The sequence below is a fragment of the Herpailurus yagouaroundi genome, unplaced genomic scaffold, assembly GCF_014898765.1.
Source record: "Herpailurus yagouaroundi ecotype Mexico unplaced genomic scaffold, PumYag 163, whole genome shotgun sequence".
Taxonomy (NCBI): domain Eukaryota; kingdom Metazoa; phylum Chordata; class Mammalia; order Carnivora; family Felidae; genus Herpailurus; species Herpailurus yagouaroundi.
Genome location: NW_024412404.1, coordinates 16,106,396 through 16,128,478, shown reverse-complemented (window position 1 = coordinate 16,128,478; position 22,083 = coordinate 16,106,396). Strand labels below are relative to the sequence as shown.

The window sequence follows — 22,083 nt, the reverse complement described above, 5'->3', positions numbered from 1 at the left end:
AAAAAAAAAAAAAAAGAACAAAAGTCTATTTAGAAGTTACAGGGAATGAGGGGCGCCTGGGTGGCTCAGTCGGTTGAGCGTCCGACTTCGGCTCAGGTCATGATCTCACGGTCTATGAGTTCGAGCCCCACGTCAGGCTCTGGGCTGATGGCTCAGAGCCTGGAGCCTGTTTCCGATTCTGTGTCTCCCTGTCTCTCTGCCCCTCCCCCATTCATGCTCTGTCTCTCTCTGTCCCAAAAATAAATAAACGTTGAAAAAAAAAATTAAAAAAAAAAAAAAAAGATAGGTTGGGGCCCTACTCTAAGGGACCTTGAAAGCTAGGAAGTAAAATAGAGGTTTTCAGTCTTCACTGAACATTAGAATAACCTGGGGCTCTTCTAAAAATACTGATTGATATCTGTATCCCACCTCAAAAATTTTAATGTAATTGGCCTGGTTCAACTTGGGGCTTAAGAGTTTAAAAAGTACCACAGGTTATTCTAATACTTCTCCGAGGCTGAGAACTGCATATATAGAATTTGGACTTCATTTACTAGCCAGTGCCAACTATTAAGGATGTGTGAATGACATAATACAAGGGAAAATAACAGTAATTGTAAAGGAGACCAAGTAAAAATAATAATAGCAAATAACAATTACAGCATTTTTTGGATTCCAGACACCTTTCTAAGATATTTATTTTATTAGATTATATATTTTAAAAATATATTATGTGCATTTGTTAATCATTACAATACCCCTATAAGGTAACTACTGTTATCATTACTACTTTAGAGATAAGAAAAGTAAGGCTCAAAAAAGTTAACACCTTGTTCATGATCACCAGGCACATAAAAGATGGAAGTGAGATTTGAATACTACAGTTTGGGTTCCAAGGTCCATGCTCTCCATTTTGCTTCTGGATGTGGTGGATTAGCTTGTATCATATCAACATCTTCACCCAGCTAGGAAAGCAAGTTTCAACAGAAAGAAAAGTTTCCAGGACAATGAAGACTTGAGAGGCCAAGAATATCAAGAGAAAAGAAGTATACTCGTGTGAACCTAACAGCTGGCCACATTTTTCTTTTCAGGCATTTGTAGATTTGTAAGCAAATATCTGAGGGACCCAGAAGCTGAGTAGATATTCAGGAGTCTCCTGGGACTGAGGATTAAAAAAAAAAAAAAAGAATTCTGGGTTGTCATAAGTCAAGAACCTTAGCAAACACCCCCAGCTCTCAGTTGGGATGCCTGATAAGTTATAGCCTAAAAGTGAGGGCTAACCTTACTTCTACGTAAAGAGAATTTTGGTGAAAAACTGGAATCTATCCAAAAAAAAAAAAAAAAATCAAGTAGAAAAAAATCAAGTATAAATTTTATTTCTTTTTAATGTTTATTTACTTTAAGAGAAAGATGGGGAAGGGGCAGGGAGAGAGAGACTCCCAAGCAGCCTCCACCCTCAGCACAGAGCCTTATGCAGAGCTCTATCTCACGACCATGAGATCATGACCTGAGCTGAAATGAACAGTTGGATACTTAACCAGCTGAGCCACTCAGGTGCCCCTGAAGTAGAAATTTTAAAGCAAAAATATAATAATTGAAATTAAGAACTGGATAGATGAGTTTGACAGCAAAAACGACACAGCTAAAGAGAGGACTAGAAACCTATCTACTGATAAGTCAGTAAAAAAAATACAGACTGGGGGTGCCTGGGGGTTCAGTCAGTTAAGTGTCCAACTTCGGCTCAGGTCATGATCTCATGGTCAGTGAGTTGGAGTCCCGCATTGGGCTCTGTGCTGACAGCTCAGAGCCTGGAGCCTGCTTCAGATTCTGTGTCTCCCTCTCTCTCTGCCACTCCCCCACTCGTGCTCTGTCTCTCTCTCTCTCAAAAAAGAATAAATAGTAAAAAAAAAAAAAAAAAAAAAAAAAAAAAAAGACAATGTGGTATTAGCAAAAAGAGACAGACAAATGGAACAAAACAGAATCTAAAAATCAACGGATTTTTGACAAAAGTCAAAGACAATCCAATGGAGAAAGGATAGCTATTTCAGTAAATGGTGCTAGATTAATTAGACGTCCGTATACAAAAACAGAACAAAACAAAACAAAAATCCCAACCCATGCCTCCCACCTTATATAAAAATTAATTCAACTACTCCTAGCTACATACCCAAGATAACTGAATGTATATGTTCACACAAACACTTGTACATGAATGTTCAGTGTTCACAGTAGTATTACTCATGAGAGCCAACAAGTGAAAACAATCCAAATATCCACAGAATGATGAATGGATAAATAAAATGTATATATATTCATATAATTAAACATTATTAATCCATAAAATGGAATGCAGTACTAATACCTGCTACAAAATGGATGAACCTGGAAAATATTACACTAAGTCAAGGAATCTATATGGACAAAAAGTAGATTAGTAGTTGCCTAAGGCTGGATGAGGGGCGATGGTCCAAGACTGCTAACAGGCTCCAGTGTTTCCTTTTCAGATGATGACATGCTCTGGAATTAGCTAGTGGAATTAGCTAGTGGAGATCGTTGCATAACCTTGTGAATATTCTAAAATCCAATTAATTATACCTTTTAAAAAGTTAATTTTATGGTATGTGACTTATATCTCAATAAAACAAAATGTTTTTTTCTAAATTAACTCAAAATGGATCATAAACCTAAATGTATCATGTGAAACTACTAAACTTCTAGTAGAAATACAGGAGAAAATCTTCACGACCCTTCGTTAGGCAAAGAGATTCTAGATACCAAAAGCACTATCTACAAAAGCATGATCCACAAAGAAAATAATGTTTATTTGAACTTTATTAAAATTAAAAAATCTTGCTTTGCAAAAGACATTGTTAAGAGAATCCAAAAGTGAGCCATGGACTGGAAAAAAATTGCAAATCATATTTCTGACAAAGTCCTATTACAGAATATATACATAACTCTTAGAATTCAACAACAAAAAAAAGCAAGCAACCAATTTCTAAAGTACCAAAAATTCTGAACACACACTTCACCAGAGAAGATGGAAGAATGGCTAAGAAGTGCATGAACAGATAATTGGTCAGTAAGGATAAGCCAATTAAAACCCCACCATACTACTCTATACCTATTGGAAAGGCTAAAATTTAAAAGACCGTCAATACCAAGTGCTGATGAAGATGTGGCATAATTGGAACCTTCAAATATTGCTGGTGTAGACACAAAATGGTAGAGTCACTTTGGAAAACAATTTGGCAGTTTCTTAAAGAAGTAAACATACACATGCCACATGACCCACCAATCCTACTCCTATGTATTTATCCAAGAGAAAAACTATAATATCATGTGAGGTGTAAAATATATGTAGAATTAAAACATGTGAAAATAATAGCATAAAAATTGGATGTGGTAAATGGAGTTAAAGTATTCTAAAGTCCTTGCATGGTATGGAAAATGGTAAAAGTACTGTTTAATATTATACTTTGATAAATCAAAGATGTATGTTGAATGGTCTAAGACAACTACTAAAAATAATAACAAAATAAATTTATAATTAACAAGATAGAGAGAAAATTGAATAATGAAAATATTTGTTTAATCTAAAAGATGGCAAGAAACAAGAGAAAAAAGAAAACAGAGTGTGTGAAAATAGAACAAATAAAATGGCAGGTATAAACTCAAATATATTTGTGGTCACATTAAATGTAAGTGAACAAGATACTCCAATAAAAATATTAAATTTTTCATATTATGTTAAATAGAAACATATATGTGTTTATAAGATATCCTTTAAAAATTAGGATACAGAAAATGTTAAAGCAAAAGAATAAGAGGGAAATCCTATGCAAATACCAAGCAAAAGAGAGAAAGCATCACTATGCTAAAATCAGACAAAGTAGACTTTAAGGCAAAAAGCATCATAAGATATAAACAGTGACACTCCATGGTGATTAAAGGCTCAATCAACCAAGAGGGTTGAATAATTCTATTGCATGCAACAATATAGACTCAAAATACAGAAATCAAAAATTGACAGACCTAAAAGGAAAAACACACACTTCCCAATCATAATGAATTATTTCTAACACATCTCCCTTAGTAATTGGTAGAATATATAAGTAATGATATAGATTTTTTAAGTGGAGAATAAATGTTTTATTAATTTCTTAAGTATCACATTTGACACTTATAGAGATGGTTAAGAGAATCCAGTTTTTTAAGATTAAACTCTGCTAGGTGGCTCAGTCGATTAAGGGTCCAACTCTTGATTTTGGCTAAGGTCATGATCTCATGGTTCAGTTCGTGAGTTTGACTCCTGTGTCAGGCTCTGACAGTGCGGAGCTTGCTTGGGATTCTATTTTCTCTCTGCCCCTCCCCAACTCATGCTCTCGCTCTCTCTCTCGCTCTCTCTCTCTCTCTCAAAAATAAATAATAAACATTAAGAAAAAGATTAAACTCTGCTTTAGATAATACATCATGATCCTACATACCCTTTACTCAGTTTCTCTGACTAGTAACAGCTTGCAAAACTATACCACAATACCATAACAGGATATTGTTGTTTATTCTCCCAGTGAAGTACATCTAGGTTGTTTCCCCTTGTTTGGCTATTATGAATAAAGTTTCACATAAAGGTTTTTGTGTGAATAAAAGTTTTTATTTCTCAGTAGTACCAAAATATTTTCCAATCTGTAAGCCTTTTGTTTCCTTTACTTGTCTTATTGCACTGGATAGAACTTCCAGGACTATGTTGAATAAATAAATCAAACGTCTTTGCCTTGTTAATTTACAAGGGAAAAAATGAAGTCTTAATGATAATGTCAGTTGTAGATTTTTGGTTTGTAGCTGCTCTTTATCAAGTTGAGGAAGTTATATATTCCTATTTTCTGAGAGCTTTTTTTTTAAATCATGAATGGGTGTTGAATTTTGTCAAAGCTTTTGCTCTAGCAACTGATAGGATCATGTGATTTTTTTCTTTACTCTGTTAATATGATAGATTACATTGACAGATTTTTAAATATTGAATCAGGTTTGCATCCCTGCAATTAACCCCACGTAGTTGTAGTGTATAATTCTTGTAACATATTGCTGGATTCTATATGCTAATTTTTTCAAGAATTTTTAAAATCTATATTCATGAGGGAAATTGATCTGTAGTGTTCCTAGTAGAGTTTGAGTAATAGGGTAAAATTAGCTTCACAAAATGAGTTGGGAAGTGTGCCCTCCTCATGTATTTTCTAGAAAATATTATATAAAATTAGTGTTAATTCTTCTTTAAACATTTTGTAAAATTCTCCAGTAAAACCATCTGAGCCTGGAGATTTCTTACTTGGGAGTTTTAAAATTACTAATTCAATGTCCTTAATAGTTATAGGACTATTCAAAATATCTGTTTCATATTGAGTAAATTGTGGTAATTGGTGTTGTAATTGGTGTTGGTCTATTTCATGTTAGTCACTCCTGCTTTCTCTTGATTAATATTTATATAATACTTTTTCCAGCCTATTATTTTCAATCTGGCTATATCATTACATTTAAAGGGACGTGTGTGTGTGTGTGTGTGTGTGTGTGTGTGTAGGCAGCATATACTAGAGTGATGATTTTTAATCCATGTTGCAAATCTCTGTTTTTTAATTATTGTATTTAGATTGTTTGCATTTAGTGTAATTGTTGATATGCTAGGGCTTAAGGCTACCATTTTTTTTCTGTTTTTTCATTCTGTTTTTCATTTCTCTTTTCTCTCTTATGCCTTCCTGTGGGTTACCTGACTTTTTAAAAATTCCATTTTGATTTACCTATAGCATTTTTCAGTATATCTCTTTGCACAGCTTTTTTTTTTTTTTTTTTTGTGGTTGCTGTAGGTATTACATTATATAAACTTAACTTGTCACAAGCTATGTCACCTTAACTTGTCACAAGCTATTTCACAAGCTAGGTCAAGTGAAGAATAGAGGCTTTATCTCCCTTTATGTTCCTTTATTCTCTCCCATTTATAATATAATTGTTTTAAATATTCCCCTTATATTCATTCAGAACCACTAAGATAGTATTACAGGGGCACCTGGGTGGCTCAGTCAGTTTTAAGTGTCCAACTTTAGCTCAGGTCATGATCTCATGGTTTGTGAGTTCGAGCCCTGTATTAGGCTTTCTGCTGTCAGCAGAGCCCACTTCAGATCCTCTGTCTCCCTTTCTCTGTGCCCCTTCCACATGTGTGTGCATGCAGTCTCTCTCTCAAAAGTAAACATTAAAAAAATAAATAAAATAAAAGTTGGGACTTTAAAAAAAAAGACAGTGTTATAATATTGCTTGAATCATTAAAACATTATTTTACAAAAATTAAGAAGAGAAACCTATTATACTTACTCATATTTTTTCATACTGTTACTTCTTCCTGTTCTAAAGGTCCTCATTTTATTATTTACTTTCTGTTTAGAGAATTTCCTTTTGTCATTCCTTTAGGATAGTTCTGGTGACAAATTCTCATATTTTTCCTTCATCAGAGAATGTTTTCATTTTTTCTTTATTTCTGAAGGGTATTTTTGCTGGCTATAGGACACTAACTGCAGTTATTTACTTTCAGCAGTTGAAAATGTTGTGCCACTTGCTTTTCTGGGCCTTTATGTTTTCTGATGAGGAATACACCATAATTCAGATTGTTTTTCCCTTCAGGTAAGGTGTCATTTTTATCTGCCTGCTTTCAAGAGTTTTCCTTACATTTAGTTTTCAGTAGTTCAGTTATGATGCACCTTAGTATAGATGTCTCTGGGTTTATCCTGTTTGAGAATCATCCAGTTTCTTGAATTATAGGTTTATGTTTTTTGATAAATTTGGAAAGGTTTTCACCATTACTCCTTTTCATACTTTTTCAGTCCAACCCTCTTTCTCCTCTCCTTTCTGAACTCTGATGTCCCAAATGTTAGCTCTTTTGTTATAGTCCTACATATCTGAAGATATCTAAAGTTCTCATCTCTGTCTGTCCACTAATTCTTTGCTTTGTCTTCCATTCCACTGATGATCCCACTCCCTGAGCTTTTTATTTTGGTTATTGTATTCTTTACTTCTGATATTTCCATTTGGTTCTTCTTTACATCTATGTCTTTGCTAAGTCTTTCTACCTTTCTTTGTTTCAAATATGTTTGTAGTAACCTGTTGAAGCATTTTTGCCATGGTTACTTTAAAATTTTTCAGATAAGTTTTAGCATCTCTGCCTATTCTACACTGTGAACACAGTGAGAATTTAAGCAGAACTCTTTACATCTTTACATATGCAAATTCCTTCTGAATATTTGTGATTTTTTCCTTAAATTTTTAAGTTGTCATAGGCACACTCACTCAACACAGTTTTTTTGGTACTTTTGTCCAAAACATTCAAGTTATTTAATATAGAAAAACCAATTTATTTCTTGTTATAGTCAGATCTTATTAGTTTATGTTATATTTAAATAAAGTAGGTAATTAAAAATAAAAGTAAAACTAACATACAGAGACTTAGGAACATACACAACTGATCTGTAGTAAGCAGACAATACAATTGGTATTGGAAAGTAGCATACCAGTTACAAGTGTTTATTGTACTGAGGGCATCAGTTCATATGCTTTACAGAGAGAATGTAAAATATTTTTAAATGGAGGTCAATCAGCAGAGCTTCTATATATTTAAATATCATGATAATTTTCACTAATAACCAAATTTACTAAATGGGAGCCTACATTATTAATATCAGACAAAATAGACTTTAAGACAAGAAAAAGTACTAGAAATAAAGAGGAAATTTTTTATAATGACAAAGGTATCTATCTATATCTATATCTATATATCTATATATCTATATCAGGAATATATTAATATCTCAGGAAGTAACATTTTTTGTCTGTGCCCTTAACAAGAGAGACCCCAGAATACATAAAGAAAAAACTGATGTAATTGAAAGGAAAAACAGACAATCCCAATAATAATTGGAGATTTCAACATTCCACTCTTAATAATTGATCAAATAACCAGTTAGAAAGTCAGAAAGGACACATAAGGTGTGAATAACGCTATCAACCAACTTGACTTAACTGACATTTACACAACACTCTACCCAAAGACTGCAGAATAAACATTATTTTCAAGCACACGGAGCATTCTCCAGGATAAATCATATCTTGGAGCACAAAACAGGTGTCTATAACTTTAAAAAGATTGAAATAATACAAAGTATGTTCCCTGACCACAAAAAGACAAAATTAGAGATCCATAACAAAGAAATAGGAAGAATGCCAAAATTTTGCAAATTAAATAACATTCTTAGGACATTAATCAATGTAATAGAAAGTATAGAAAATCAATAGAGCCAAAAGTTGGTTATTTGAAAAAGTCAACTAAATTGGAAAACTCTTAGCCTTACCATCTAGAAAGTGAAAGAGAAAATACAAATAACCAAAATTAAGAATAAAGAAAGTATATCATTACTGACACTACAGAAATTTAGAGGATTATAAGAGAATATATGAACAACTTTATGCCATCAAATTAGACAACTAAGATAAAGTGGAAAAAATTCCTGGAAGTACACAAATTACCAAAATTGACTCAAAAAGAATTGAAAATCTGAATAAACTGACAAAAAATGAAGTTGAATGAGTAATTAAATTTTTTACCACAAAGAAAAGCCTAAGCCCAGATTGATTTACTGGTGAATCAAATATTAAATATTTAAAGAAGAAATAAAACCAATCCTTCACAAACTCAAGAAATAGTGGAAAGAGGGAATACTTGCAAATCATTCTATGATGACAGATTTAGCCAGAAATCAAAGCCAAACAAAGACGCCACACACACACACACACACACACACACACACACACACAAAGAAAACCAATATCCCTCATGAAAATAGATGCAAGAATCCTTAACAAAATATTAGCAACCCAAATTCGGCAAAATATAAAAAGGATTACACACTATGACTAAGTGTATTTATCCTAAAAATGTAAGGTTGGTTTAGTATTTGAAGAAAAATTAATATAGTCCATCATACTAAAAGAATAAAAGACAACTCACATGATAATTTCAAAGAGAAATAGACAAACAGTAATAGAGATCTAAAAAAATTTTTTAATGTTTATTTATTTTTGAGAGACAGAGAGCAAGCATGGGAGGGGCAGAGAGAGAGGGAGACACAGAATCCCAAGTGGGCTCCAGGCGCCCCTCCACCAGGCTTCCTTCTGCAACAGGCGTGGGACACGCTCTCGCTGGCTCTCTTTCTGCCGCCATTTTGGTTCCGCGTTCCCCCACAAAATGCCTGGTGAAGCCACAGAAACCATTCCTGCTACAGAGCAGGAGTTGCCACAGCCCCAGGCTGAGACAGGGTCTGGAACAGAATCCGACAGTGATGAATCAGTACCAGAGCTTGAGGAACAGGATTCCACACAGGCAACCACCCAGCAAGCCCAGCTGGCAGCAGCAGCTGAAATCGATGAAAAACCAGTCAGTAAAGCAAAACAGAGCCAGAGTGAAAGGAAGGCACGGAAGGCTATGTCCAAACTAGGTCTTCGACAGGTTACAGGGGTTATAAGAGTCACTATCCTCTTTGTCATCACAAAACCAGATGTCTACAAGAGCCCAGCTTCAGATACCTACATAGTTTTGGGGGAAGCCAAGATGGAGGATTCATCTCAGCAGGCGCAACTAGCAGCTGCTGAGAAATTCAAAATTCAAGGTGAAGCTGTCTCAAACATTCAAGAAAAGACACAGACTCCAACTGTACAAGAAGAGAGTGAAGAGGAAGAGGTTGATGAAACAGGTGTAGAGGTTAAGGACATAGAACTGGTCGTCACAAGCAAATGTATCAAGAGCAAAGGCAGTTCCGAGCCCTGAAGAACAACAGTAATGATATTGTAAATGCTATTATGGAATTAACAATGTAACTGTCTGAAAAGGAGGACCCTTTTTTGGTGTTTCAAAAGAATAACTGCAGCTTGGTTTGAAATTTGTACTTGTTTCTATCATTAATAAAGTTATGGCTTCTTGTTGGAAAAAACAAAAAACAAACAAAAACAAAGTGGGCTCCAGGCTCTGAGCTGTCAGCACAGAGCCTGACGTGGGGCTTGAACACACAAACCATGAGATCATGACCTGAGCCAAAGTCAGACACTTAACCAACTAAGCCACCCAGGTACCCAACAATAATAGAGATTTTAATACCTCAGTAGTTGCAGGAAAAGCTTTTGACCCATCCAGTGCTAATTTATATTTTTAAAAAAAGTTAATGCTGAGGGGCACCTGGGTGGCTCAGTTGGTTAAGCAGCCAACTTCGGCTCAGGTCATGATCTCATGGTTTTTGAGTTCAAGCCCTGCATTGGGCTCCACGCTAACAGTAAATAATAAACAAACAAACAAACAAACTTAAAAAATAAATAAATAAACTTAAAAAAAAGTAAAGTTAAAAAAATGTATCCTGGGACAATTGGATATCCATATGAACTTAGACTCTTACCTCATACCATAAACAAAAATTAACTTCAAATGGATCACAGTGAAAAAGTTAAATGTAGAGTTAGCATATGACTTAGCAATGCTACTTACTCCTAGATATATATCCAAGAGAATTGAGAACATACATGCACACAAGACCTTGTACATAAATATTCATACCAGCATAATTGCCAAAAAGTGGAAACAACCCAAATCTCTATCAGCGGGGAATGGATAAACAAGATGCTATAAACCCATAGAGTAATATAGGAATATTATTAGGCCATAAAAAAGAAATGAGGTTCTCACATGTGCTACAACATGGATTATTCTCGAAAACACTAAATCTGTGAAACGAGTCAGGTACAAAGGGCCTCATATTGTATGATTCCATTCCTATGGAATGCTTAGCATAGGCAAATCTGTAGAGAGAGAAAGTAGATTCATGATTGCTAGGCACTGGGGGAGAGAGGAATGGGCAGTGATTGTTTATGGGTGTGGGTTTCTTTTTTGGGTGATGAAATATTCTGGAATTAGACAGTGGAGATATTTACACAAGTTTCTAATATGTTAAAGCCACTGAATTTGACCTTTGTAAAGGATGGGGAATTTATGGCATGTGAATTATATCTCAAAAAAAGTTATTATATATATATATTTCAAATAGATCATAGAACCTAAATGTAAAAGCTGGTTACTGAGGGTTGGGGCTGGAACTTAGTTTTGACTGAAAATGGGCCCAAGAGAATTTGGGGGGATGCGGGAAATGTTCTAAAACTGGATTGCAGTAATGATTGCACAACGCTGTAAGTTTACTAAAAATTATTGGCTTGTTCACTTATAATGGGTGATATTTTATTAAAGTATAGTTGACATACAATGTTATATTAGTTTCAGGTGTACAGCATATTGGTTTGACAATTCTGTACATTACTCGATACCACAAAAAGTGTAGTCACCATCTGTCACTATACAACGTTATTATAATATTATTGACTGTATTCCCTATGCTGTACTTTTCTCTCCGTGACTTATTTTGTTACTGGAAGTTTGTACCTCTTAATCCCCTTCACCTATTTCACCGTTTCCTCCCCTCCCCTTTGGCAACCACCAGTTTGTTCTCTGTATTTATGAATCTGTTTCTTTGTTTTGTTTGTTAGATTCCACATACAGGTGAAATCATATGGTATTTGTCTTTCTCAGTCTACCTTCTTTCACATAGTACACTACCTCAAGGTCCATCCATGTTATTGAAGATGGCAAGATTTCATTCTTTTTATGGCTGAGTAATATTCCATACAATGGATGATTTTATGGTATGTAAACTTGACTTTGGTAAAGCTGTTCAGAAAAACAAGCCCACTGAAAACAGAAACCAAAATGTCATAGTAAATACTGGGGGAAAGTTGGGGTGGGAAGTTAGCTTAAAAATGAAATAAAGAAGGATGACAAGAGGGGCACTGGAGGGCTAAATGTTCTGTTTCTTGATCTCACTGTGGGTTACAGTTTGTGAAAATTCATTGAGCTATATTATGACATGCAGTTTTCTGCTTGTATATCACAATAAAAAGTTTAAAAAAAGACATTAGCACCTGGGAAGGGCCACACATGACCCAATTATGAGTTACAGAAGCTGAGAGGTTGTTCAGAAGTTGTACAGTTATTCTTGGGTCCCCATGAGATTTCTGCCCCTTTATTGCCTCTGTTTTATAATAACCTCCACTATTAGAGCTGGCCTAAACAAATGTGTTTCTTACTATGAAGAAGACTCACTAATACACCCACACACATAGTGCCAAAATAGCAGCTCCAAGAAGGCTGGGAATTTTGTATGTGGCTGAATCCCCAGTGCCTGGAACAATACGTGGTAATAGAGTAGGTCCTCAATATGTATTGCTTGAATGTGTGAACAAAGGAACGAACAGAGGAATAGTTGTAGAGGAAAGAAGGTGCAGAGGGACAGGTTTGCAAACACAGACATTTTTCAACACAGCTCAGCCCACCTTTTCATAGGGATCTGGATAAAAAGCGATGGGGGCCCTACTACGAAACGATTCCCTGGGGAATGTGAAGAAAGTATGGCAGAGGGGGACAACTGGGAGCTGGGTCTTGAAGGATGAGTAGAAGTTTGCCAGAGAAGGAATGGAAGGAAGTGGGACAAAGTACATTGTTGTGAAAGAGCCTATCATTCTTTGGAAGCCTGAGAAGGCTCATGTGGCAGAAGTGCAGGGTTCATAGTTAGGGACAGGTGAGAGATGAGGCCACAGAGGTAAGCTTGGAGTCGATGGAAAAGGGTCACCCATTCACAGCCAAGACATTTGAACTGACTCCTGCAGGAATCACAGCCAACAGAATTTTAAGCAGGGGTTAAATTTGCTTTTTAGGGAGTTCATTTTGGCTAGAGCAAGAAGAATCTGAATTCGTGGGCTCTCTTCTCTGTTGGTATTTACACTTCCTTGCCTCAATGTCTCTCGCTTTCTCTGCATTCCTCTCTTCCTTCTTTCCCTCTCTCCCTTCCTCCCTCCCCCTTTCTCTTCCCCCGCCTGTCTCTCATGTGTTTTCTTGTAGAGCTCTCTCTTCTCTATTTCTTTCCTTTTTATTTTTTCCCAAAACACTACCCTTTGAAGATATCTCTCAACCGCCTCCATCTTATCTGTCCCAAACAGCTTTCAGATTCCATCTCCAGGACTCATTTTCTCCAGGACACGACTCCCACCCAGGCTTGGGTCCTCCACAAACAAGTAGCTCAGGATTTCCTCTTGAACAACAAGCTGTTTGGGACCTCACCAGTGCACAGACCAGCTATCTGGAAAAAGGAAGAGGGTCTGAGCCACCCTCTACTGGGCACAGAGAAAGTGAGCCACCAGTTCCTGAGGCCTACATGGAACCAGTGAACTGGGAACAGCACACTCTCCTCTCAGGCATCCTGATACTGCTCACAACACAGATGGCACCAATGGCTCTGAAGCCACCACCCTTCCAGCCTCATCCAGGACAGCCTAATGCCTGGTTGCTTATACCTCTGACCTTCTGCTCTGCATTGTGTCCCGGCATGTGCCCACCCTCCTGAGTCACTAGACTACTGTGTCAGTACAGCCCCTCCTCCAAGCTGAGCGTGGGACTCCTCTCCAGGACAGTTCTCTCCCCTGAGACAAGGGTCAAGCTGCTCTTCTAGACATGACCTCAGAGATGTGCAGCAAGGGCCCGGGCCCAATTTATCACCACAGGGCTATAATTAGGTTTGTTAACATACAGTCCAGTGTAGTCTTGTTGACTAGGAACTTAATCACGTTACTATTGAGTTCCTGTACGCATTGCTTGGGGTGACTGTTTTACTTGTAGAGTTATAGCCAAGCCCAACGGGAGGAAATTAGCTTTGGACACAAGTTTGGAGGGGGGTTCTTTTTCCTCATGACTTTGTCTCCCTTCCCCCCCCTTCCATGTGAAAATATTTAGCAAACAGTGACAATGATGAAAAACAGTAGGAAACAAAATGTTCTACATTAGTATAAAACATGAAAAATGCAGCAAGGACCCTTAGCGGTACAACATGTGTTATGCTGGCTGGCAGTCCATTAGCTCTGATAGACATTTCACTTACCTAAGTCAAATATAACAGTCTAGTATTCATTAATATAAGAAGGGGCTGTGGAATCAGAGCTACCATCTGGCTGGGCCGACAGAATAATCTACAACTCATGATTAGGTCTAAGGAGTGGGGTTTCACTTTAATCTTTCTCATTGCTCGAAATTTCCATCTGCGCAGTTCGGCACATCATTTTTCTTCAAGACAAATGTGCTGTTTTTCATGTTCCAAAATTAGATCAGAAGAAAACGATTAATCATGTCACGGCCTGGGAAAGGAAACAAAGCTCCGATATTCTGCGGCTCTACCCTCCCCCCCCCCCCCCCCCCCCCCCCCCCCCCCCCCCCTCGGGCCCTGGACGGTTGCAAGTTTCGCTTTTTTCCCCAACCTCTGGGTTTTCAGCACAACTTTCGGAGACGCCACCGCCAGCCGAGAGGAGGAGGGTGGGACGGGAGGGCGAGGGCGCCGGCTGGGCCCGCTGGGCCCGCTGGGGAGAGTCTGGGGGGGGCGTGGGGGGGTCCCGGGACCCCAGCCCGGGCGCGCCCCCGTCCCCACCCCCGCGGGGCAGCCCGGCCTCCTCCCCCCCCCCCCGCCCCGCCCCAGCCCGAGTCCGGGCGCTGGGCGCTGCCGCTCGCCCAGAGTGACAAAAGGGCTGCGCGCCTCCCTCCCGCGCGTCCCCCTCCCGCGGCCGCCACCGTCCTGTCTGTCAGCCGGCTCGCAAGTCATAACAAATCCCTGGCGCGGAGCTGAAGCTGAGCATTTGCCGGAGCGTCATGGGGATGATGAATGACCCGCAGGCCTTTGAAGTGCTCTGCCAGTTCAGCTGGGTCCGCGGTGCTGACAGAGAAATATACACAACAGCGTAACCAATAATGAGAACATTAAACATTCCTGCGCCGTGACAGGCTGACAGAAAAACCCAGGCTCCCATCAATCACGGCGCAGATAGAACCCTGACAACTGGCCCCTCACTGATACCCGCGGTCACCTTGCCCTCTCCCCTCGCGCGCTCCCGCCGGTCTCCCTCGGCGTCCTCCCTCCGGACTCCCCGCACCCCTCCTCCCCGCTTCTCCCAGCTTCTCTCCCCTAGCTGCCTTCCCCAGCTCCCCTCCCCCTCCTCTGCCGCCTCCTCTCCGTCCCAGGCCCTCCGAGACTGCCTTTGGGGCCTCGCAGAGGTCAAGTGAGGTTGGGGCCACTTCCATTTGGTGAGGCCGCCCCTGCTGAAACAATGAAGAAGTGTGAAGTCTTTAAGTTCACGGTTAACAATCTGTCGCTCTCAACCAGATGCAAAACAGTAACACAGTCACTGCATGTAAAACTTCATTTGGAAATAGTATTAAAAGTCTACAGTGAGACCCACATGAAGCCCTTCTCCCTCCTCCGCCAGGGGAGGGTTTCTCTGGGTGTCTTCCTGTGTCACTTTGGCAAGGGACCTTTCTCTACGTGCCAGCCACTGCCTCTTTCTTCGCTACTGGGTTTATCTGACTCGATCTGGTTTCTGATCTGCCTGAAAGGGGAAAACAGCAGAAAAACACAAAGATCTCTTCCTTTTCCTCCAACAGGAAATGGCATCTGCCCAGATAACGCCTATTGGATGGACCTTGGCCCAGTTCCCTGAGGAGCAACCTGTGACCTCTTAGCCACTTTTTGGATCCCGCAGGGCTCCCAAGGGAACTTGGTTTTGGCCGCACTTTCCTGGGCTGAGCCTCTACTCCCACCTTGTAAAGGTGAGGCAGTTCTGCATGTCCCCCCTCCCCCACCAGATTACCCCTGTCAGGGCCCCCCCCCCCCCAACCACTGACCACCAAGGGCTCATGGAAAGAGCCCTGGGCCAGGGGCAGGGAGAAGGCAGGGTTCCAGTCCTACCATGAGAACCTGAGCAAGGCCAGAATTTCCCTGTACTTCTATTTCTTCATCCACAACAAAAGAGGAGAAGTCCCTACCTCAGGCCTCTTGCAGGTCTCTTTACCTTCTCCAGATGCAAACCGTTATTTTCCTTTTATTCTTGCAGCTTGCTTGCTTGCTTGCTTCCTTTCTTTCCTCCCTTCCCCCCCTTCCTCTCTTTCTCTCTTTCTTGTCTTTTGGGGAGAGACAATTTCCTTGACTTTCCAAAAAGTCATGAAAAACTAACTCCCTGCAACTTCCACACACAGGTCCAGAGATGGTGAGTGGCAGAGAGGGAGGGTCACTTCCTGGGCATCCAGGGACCAAGGGTGTTATAAGGACCCCGGCTGGAACCTGGGGGGGGAGGAGGTGGAGAGGCACACAGAAACCTACTCTGTAGAGCCCCCACTTTGAGGAAAGGCTCAATCGTGAACATGACACTTGAAGCGCATTTGCATATTGGTTTATGTGAGCCAGCTCAGGTGTGAGGAAGAGAACATCTGCTCCATGCCCTGGAGTATCTTGTCCTTTCCTTTCTGCCCACCTGGAGAGGCCAGCTCTGTTCCCACCACCTCTAGGACAAGTTTGTTCTGATTGCCCTGGCCCACAATGCCCTTGCCCTTCTCCAAGGTCCTAGGACCCCTGGCCCAAATGAACATCTTGCCTGCCCAGCTATCCTTAAAGCTACTTGAGGGCAGGGATGGTGCCATGCTCTGCCCTTCTTTGGATCACCTGGGATGAGCACAACACCTTGTTCTGAAACGCCTGCTACACCCACAGCTCTCTTCTCTGAGTTACTGCTCCTACCAGGCCTGCTCAAGGGGAAGACCGCAGAGGCCATGTGTGTATGGACCAGCTGAATGGTCCAGTAGTGAACACCTATCCCTGCAACAAATCAGATTCTCTCTTCCTTGAAAATCTGAACTCAGCCACAGGTGGTATCAGACTTCTAAAAGTTACTAATATTTGGGGTTGAGGCAGCCATTTGGCACCATTGTAGATGCTGAAGGGGGGGGTGGGTGGGGAAGCTGATCCTCAAAGAAAAGCAGAGAAATGAGGAAGTGGGCAAAAAGAAGCAGATACAAAATACCAGACAGACCCAGAAGACAGCATGCCTTCAATTCCTGACTTGCTCATTCCCATCCTTTAAGGCCTTGTTATACTGCTTTCTGCCCATGGATGCCTGGGAGGTAGCTGGCCACTAGAACCTGACCCAGGCCTGGCCAATCATTCTACCCGGTCTTTCTGCCTATAAAGATTGGCTCAGGACAGGCATGTGACCTAGGCAATCAGAGTCCTTCCCCGGGATTTTATATATTTATTCTGAAAGAGAGATAGTGTCCATTCCTTTCAGATTGAGAATTATAAGGCTAGGACCCCAGAGCTCCTAGTGACTTGGTGGCTGCTACCTGAAAAAACAACTTACTGGAGGAGCAAATGATGCCAAACAGGGCAATGCAGCCCGCTAATGACAAGTCTGATGGCATCTTCAGGTCCCTGGATCCAGTCAACCCTGAAGCCTTGTTACCTTCAGCCTTCACAGCAGGTGAGCCAATACATTCCCTGTCTTGCTGCAACTTGTTTTCATTTTGTTTTTGCCACTTGCAATCCAGAGAGTCCTCAGGGGTGTTCAGGGGACACGTCATACTGGTGTTCAGGGGACATCTCAATTTAGGAGGATTCACCTAAAATCAATAAATGCTCCTATTCTTTGTTTACATATATGTACATGACTAAGAATCTGCTAAGGCCCATATGAAGGAGGGCTGCAGTGAGCCTTCTTTGGTCCTTTCCTGACAGTCTTCCCTGTGACCTCACCCTCATGCCACGTAGTACATAGTGTTCCAGGCCCAGGAGACTTGCGTGCTGAGCCTATGGTTTGTCCCCACCTCCAAGCAAGAAGGGGACAGGCATTCAGTGAGTGGTGGTCCTCCCAGCCTCTGAATAAACCTGTTTGGCCTGTCCTCCCTGCCAGCCCAGCAGGAAGCCAGAGCTCAAGCTGACCCCGGTCCACCTGAGACAGGTCCCAGATCCCACTCTCCAGACACGCTTTGATCTCCGAGGTCCTTTGGGGCCAACAATGGGCCTCTGGATATTCATCCTCATTCTAATCCTGGTCTGATGGGAAGATTCCTGGATGAAAAGTGGCATGGGAGAGACCGGGTGCAGCAGCAGTTAAAGTGAAAAATGATGGCAGGCGTTTACTTGACGGCGAGCTGAAGATAGGACAATCTTGTGTGATGTCACTACTTAAAAAAAAAAAAAAAAAAAAAAAAAAAAGATGAGCCAGGAAAAACTGTAACACAGGCAAAGGTAGTGAGCAATCAGGAAACCCGGTCATTGAGGAACAGGGGAAGGACCTCAGGATGGAAAAGTGACATCTCCATCAGCAGTGAGTGTGAGTTGGCACATGCTGCTTCTTCAGCAAATGGCTGTGAAAGCCCCAGGCACAGGCCAGGTGTACAGGTGGCACTCAGGACTGTTAGCTTCCTCCTTTCTTGTCCAGTCCTCATCCACCAGGGTCAGAACCAGAGCCAATGAGTGGACCTTACAGGGAAGCAGATTTTGTCACAGTCTGAGAACATTCTGACAATTCCAGTTGTGCAACAATTGGAATGGGCCCCTTTGTAAGGTAATGATCTCCCCATCCCTACAAGTATTCAAGAAGCGCCTAGATGGTTACTTCCATGGGATGCCACAGAAAGAATCCCTAAATTGAGTATGAGTTGGGCTTTTAGGGCCCTTTCTCAATTTGATGACTTCTATAGCCTCATCTGTTCCCTCTGTGAAGCAAGGATGAGCCTCTGTTCACCACTGGACTTCCTCATCTTTCCAAATTTATGGGTGTGGCAGTTGGATTTTGCAAAAGTGGGGCTGGTTGTATAATGGCCTCAATGACATCTCCTGTCCCATAAACCCTTCTTACAGTATCACCTTGCCTCTCCCCAGGAAGAAGAAGTAATTCCTTTCCCGTTCAATCTGTGCTGGCTTGTTACTGCTGCCATGAATAGAATGCGGCAGAAGTGGCACTGCATGACTTCTATGGCTATACTAGAAAAGGCCACGCAACTTCTGTCGGCTCTCTGAGGGTGACTGTTCCTGGAATCCAGCTGCCATGCTGTGAGGAAGCCCAAAGTAGCCTCTGCAGAACGTTCATATGGAAACTCCAGACTTTTCCAGATGATTCCCTCAGCCTTTGAGTCAGCCCAGCCAAGTTCCTCAGAGGCAAACCATTCTCACTGTGCCCTATCCAAATTCCTGGCCCACAGAATCTGTGATATAATAAAACAGTTTGGGTGCTTTATTATGTAGCAATTGTACCCAAACAGTAGGGGTAAGATGGCCAGGAGGCCTGTGGGCAGGAGACAAATCTCGGGCGGGGACCCAGTGCTGACTCAGCTATTATCGTCTATTGTACCTTGACTGCCTCCCCAAACAAGCCCTCTCTCCAGCCAGGTTTTATCCCAGTTCAAAACCTAGGCCTTGCCCCTAACAGAAACAGTCCTTGTTTCCACCCATCCCGGCCACTCTGGCCCACCAGGTAGCAAGAAGTATTAAAAGTGTGGGATTTGGGGGTGTCTGGGTGGCTCAGTCAGTTAAGAGTCTCACTCTTGGTTTTGGCTCAGGTCATGGTCAAATGGTTCGTGGGATTGAGCCCCATGTCAGATCCCCCCTTGGGATTCTCTGTCTCTCTCTCTCTCTGTCTCTCTCTCTCTCTCTCTCTCTCTGCCCCTTCCCCCACTCATGCGCTCTCTCTCTCTCTCTCTCTCTCTCTCTCTCTCTCTCTCAAAATAAATAAATAAACTTAAAAAAAGAGTGTGGGAGTTTTGCCCACAGAGAAGACCCACCCCCACAGGCCCTGTACCTGTGCTGTCCTTTCACAGCCCTGGGGCGGCAAAGTTTAGGGCAAAGTGCTTTCTCTTCTGACTCCCAGTTAGACCTCCACCAATGAATTCAAACTTTGAGTGAATACCCCCTCTTTATCCTGACCCCGCTTTCTCTGGGCAACGTTCTACCTTATCACAGGTCTTGAATCCCTCCTTTTTCCTGGGCTGTCCCGAGGCTCACCTGCCAGGGTTATAAAGCAGGCCAGGGCTCTGCAGGCCAAGGGGAGCCAGGTGGTGGCATGTCTGAATGTCCATGATGTCTGTGACTGGTGAGGCGGGGAGAGCCCACAATGCAGAAGGCAAGGTTCAGCTCCTGACTGACCCCACTGGGGCCTTTGGGAAGGGAACACATTTGTTACTAGATGAATTGTCAGTGTCACTGCTTGGGAATTAACAATTCAAAAGGTTCTTCATGGTGATGGAGGATGGTGTGTAAAGGCCCTGAACGTAAAGCCCAATAGCACAGGCCTCTCCTGCAGCCCATCTCCCAACATCACCTACAGCTCTGAGACCCCAGGCCCAGACACACTCTGTCTGCTTTCTCTTCGTCCCCCCTGCCCAGTCCTGGAAGGGAGCCCTGGCCCAACCTCAGCTGGAGTCACCCAACTGCAACCTTGGCCAAATTTCTGCAATAACCACTTCTGGTTCATAAAAAATAAAAATAAAAGTAAAATATTGTCCTCTAGCTCCAAACATGAATGTGGCTCTCCTGAGACAAATCATTGATGGAGCAGCATCGTCTGTGTCTGAACCTAGTGCCCCCACACAACTTGGCTTAGGCATGTTGTTGCTAATGCTGGAAAATGGGGGCGACCATCTCCACCTGCAGTGGAGTCATGCTTCCCTGCTCAGCATAGCATCCCCCTTCTTCTGGACAACACTTCATCTGACCATGCACAAGAGCCAGCAGGTGGCCCATGCCTGGCCCATCCTAGTACCCCATCTGCTGACCTGCCTGCACAGTGATGCATCCAGAGTTGGGCATATGTCCCAAGCTTGGATAATTGAGTCCTTCCGAGGGTTTTATAACTAGACCAGGGATAGGTATCTTCGTCCTCTATGGGCACTGATGTGAGGCCAAAGCTTCAGCAGCCATGACTCTGCTGTGAGGAGAAGCAGTGGGAAGAAGATGACATTACCAGGAGGAGCAGAACCTAGGAATGGAGCCTTGGGTTCTGACTTTGTTGGAGGTCCTGAGTCCACTCATCACTACCCTGCTCAAGCCTCAGAAAATCTTAAATCAAAGGTCCAGAAAGTATTGCAAGGTAGGTAGGTAGTATTACAAAGTACATAGGACGGTAGGTAACTGGGATGGGGGCCAAGAAAGTAAACGGAAACAAACCCAGGACAGGGAGGAGTGGAAGGTGCATTGCAAGATGAGCTGTAGACAGAGCATTGGGAGAGAGGATGAGGGAGGTAGGGCATGCATCCAAGCCAGTAGATCCATCTGTCCCCCAGGATTGGGAGACAGGGACTGCAGAAAGATGAAAACAGAGAACACCCTGTGCCCATGTTCAGACACTGTGGGGGAGTCACCTGGAGCAGGCAGAGACGTGACATTGGAGAACCAGAGTCTCCCAGAGCCAAGGCCAGCGAACAGCAGGCAGGTGGAGGCCATGCCACAGATGCTCACCACCAGAGGACAAGGAGAGGACCACACCCTCCACCCCCCAACCCCCTGCAAGGACCAGAAGCGACTCGTGTGGAAGGGCATTTCTGAACCACGTAGGCAGAGGGCACACTGGCTCAGGGTGAGTGGACTCAGAGTTCCACAGCGTATTTGGTGTCCTTCTAGCTGACCTCCCTGTAGAATCCAGGGTCGTGCCCCTAGGGCCAGTGCCTCCACACCTGAGAACATGAGACTCTGGGATCACACCTTCCTCCCAGCAGTAGGAGCTTAACAAACACAAAAAAGTTTGCATAACTGCTGGGGGGCTGGGAGGTTCCAGCAGAGGAGGCAGGTGACAGCAGTCCCTCTTTCTCATCCCTGGCTGCCCATACAGGGGCTCTGGCAGCTGGGAGGTGGGTGTGGGCACCTTCCCCCCTACCTAAGGAAAGAAACACTGCAGGGAAGAAATGCAGCAACACCAAGTAGGTACTCAGCACTCGCCATGCACCAAGTCAGTGCCCAACATTCAATGGGCATGATCTCATTCACTCTTCACAGCACCTTGTGAATAGACACTATTGAGGATGCTCATTTCCCAGTGGAGCAAATAGAAACACAGAGAAGCTAACCAACCTAAGGTCACAGAGGAAGGAAGTGATGGCTTTCTACCCTAGTCTGTCTT

The 22,083-nt window shown here is 42.1% G+C and overlaps 1 protein-coding gene and 1 long non-coding RNA gene across 3 annotated transcripts in view; one reads left to right on the top strand and one right to left on the bottom strand.

Annotated features, from left to right (window-relative positions):
* LOC121036827 (uncharacterized) overlaps nt 1-22,083 on the bottom strand; it is a 109,721-nt gene that overhangs the window by 43,866 nt on the left and 43,772 nt on the right. Inside the window, exon 4 of one of the 2 annotated variants that reach the window (XR_005793492.1) lies at nt 777-944. The exons of the other annotated variant lie outside the window; for it this stretch is intronic. This is a non-coding gene — a long non-coding RNA (uncharacterized LOC121036827). Of the gene's footprint in view, nt 1-776; nt 945-22,083 lie in introns of those variants that run through there. 2 annotated transcript variants of the gene reach the window in all.
* On the top strand, nt 9,151-10,001 carry LOC121036825 (nascent polypeptide-associated complex subunit alpha-like). The gene has a single exon (XM_040485486.1). The coding sequence runs from the start codon at nt 9,260-9,262 to the stop codon at nt 9,836-9,838; it is 579 nt and encodes a 192-aa protein (XP_040341420.1). The 5' UTR covers nt 9,151-9,259; the 3' UTR covers nt 9,839-10,001.

Coding starts and splice junctions, on each gene's coding strand:
- LOC121036825 (XM_040485486.1), top strand. CDS start 9,260: ATGCCTGGTGAAGCCACAGAAACCATTCCTGCTACAGAGCAGGAGTTG.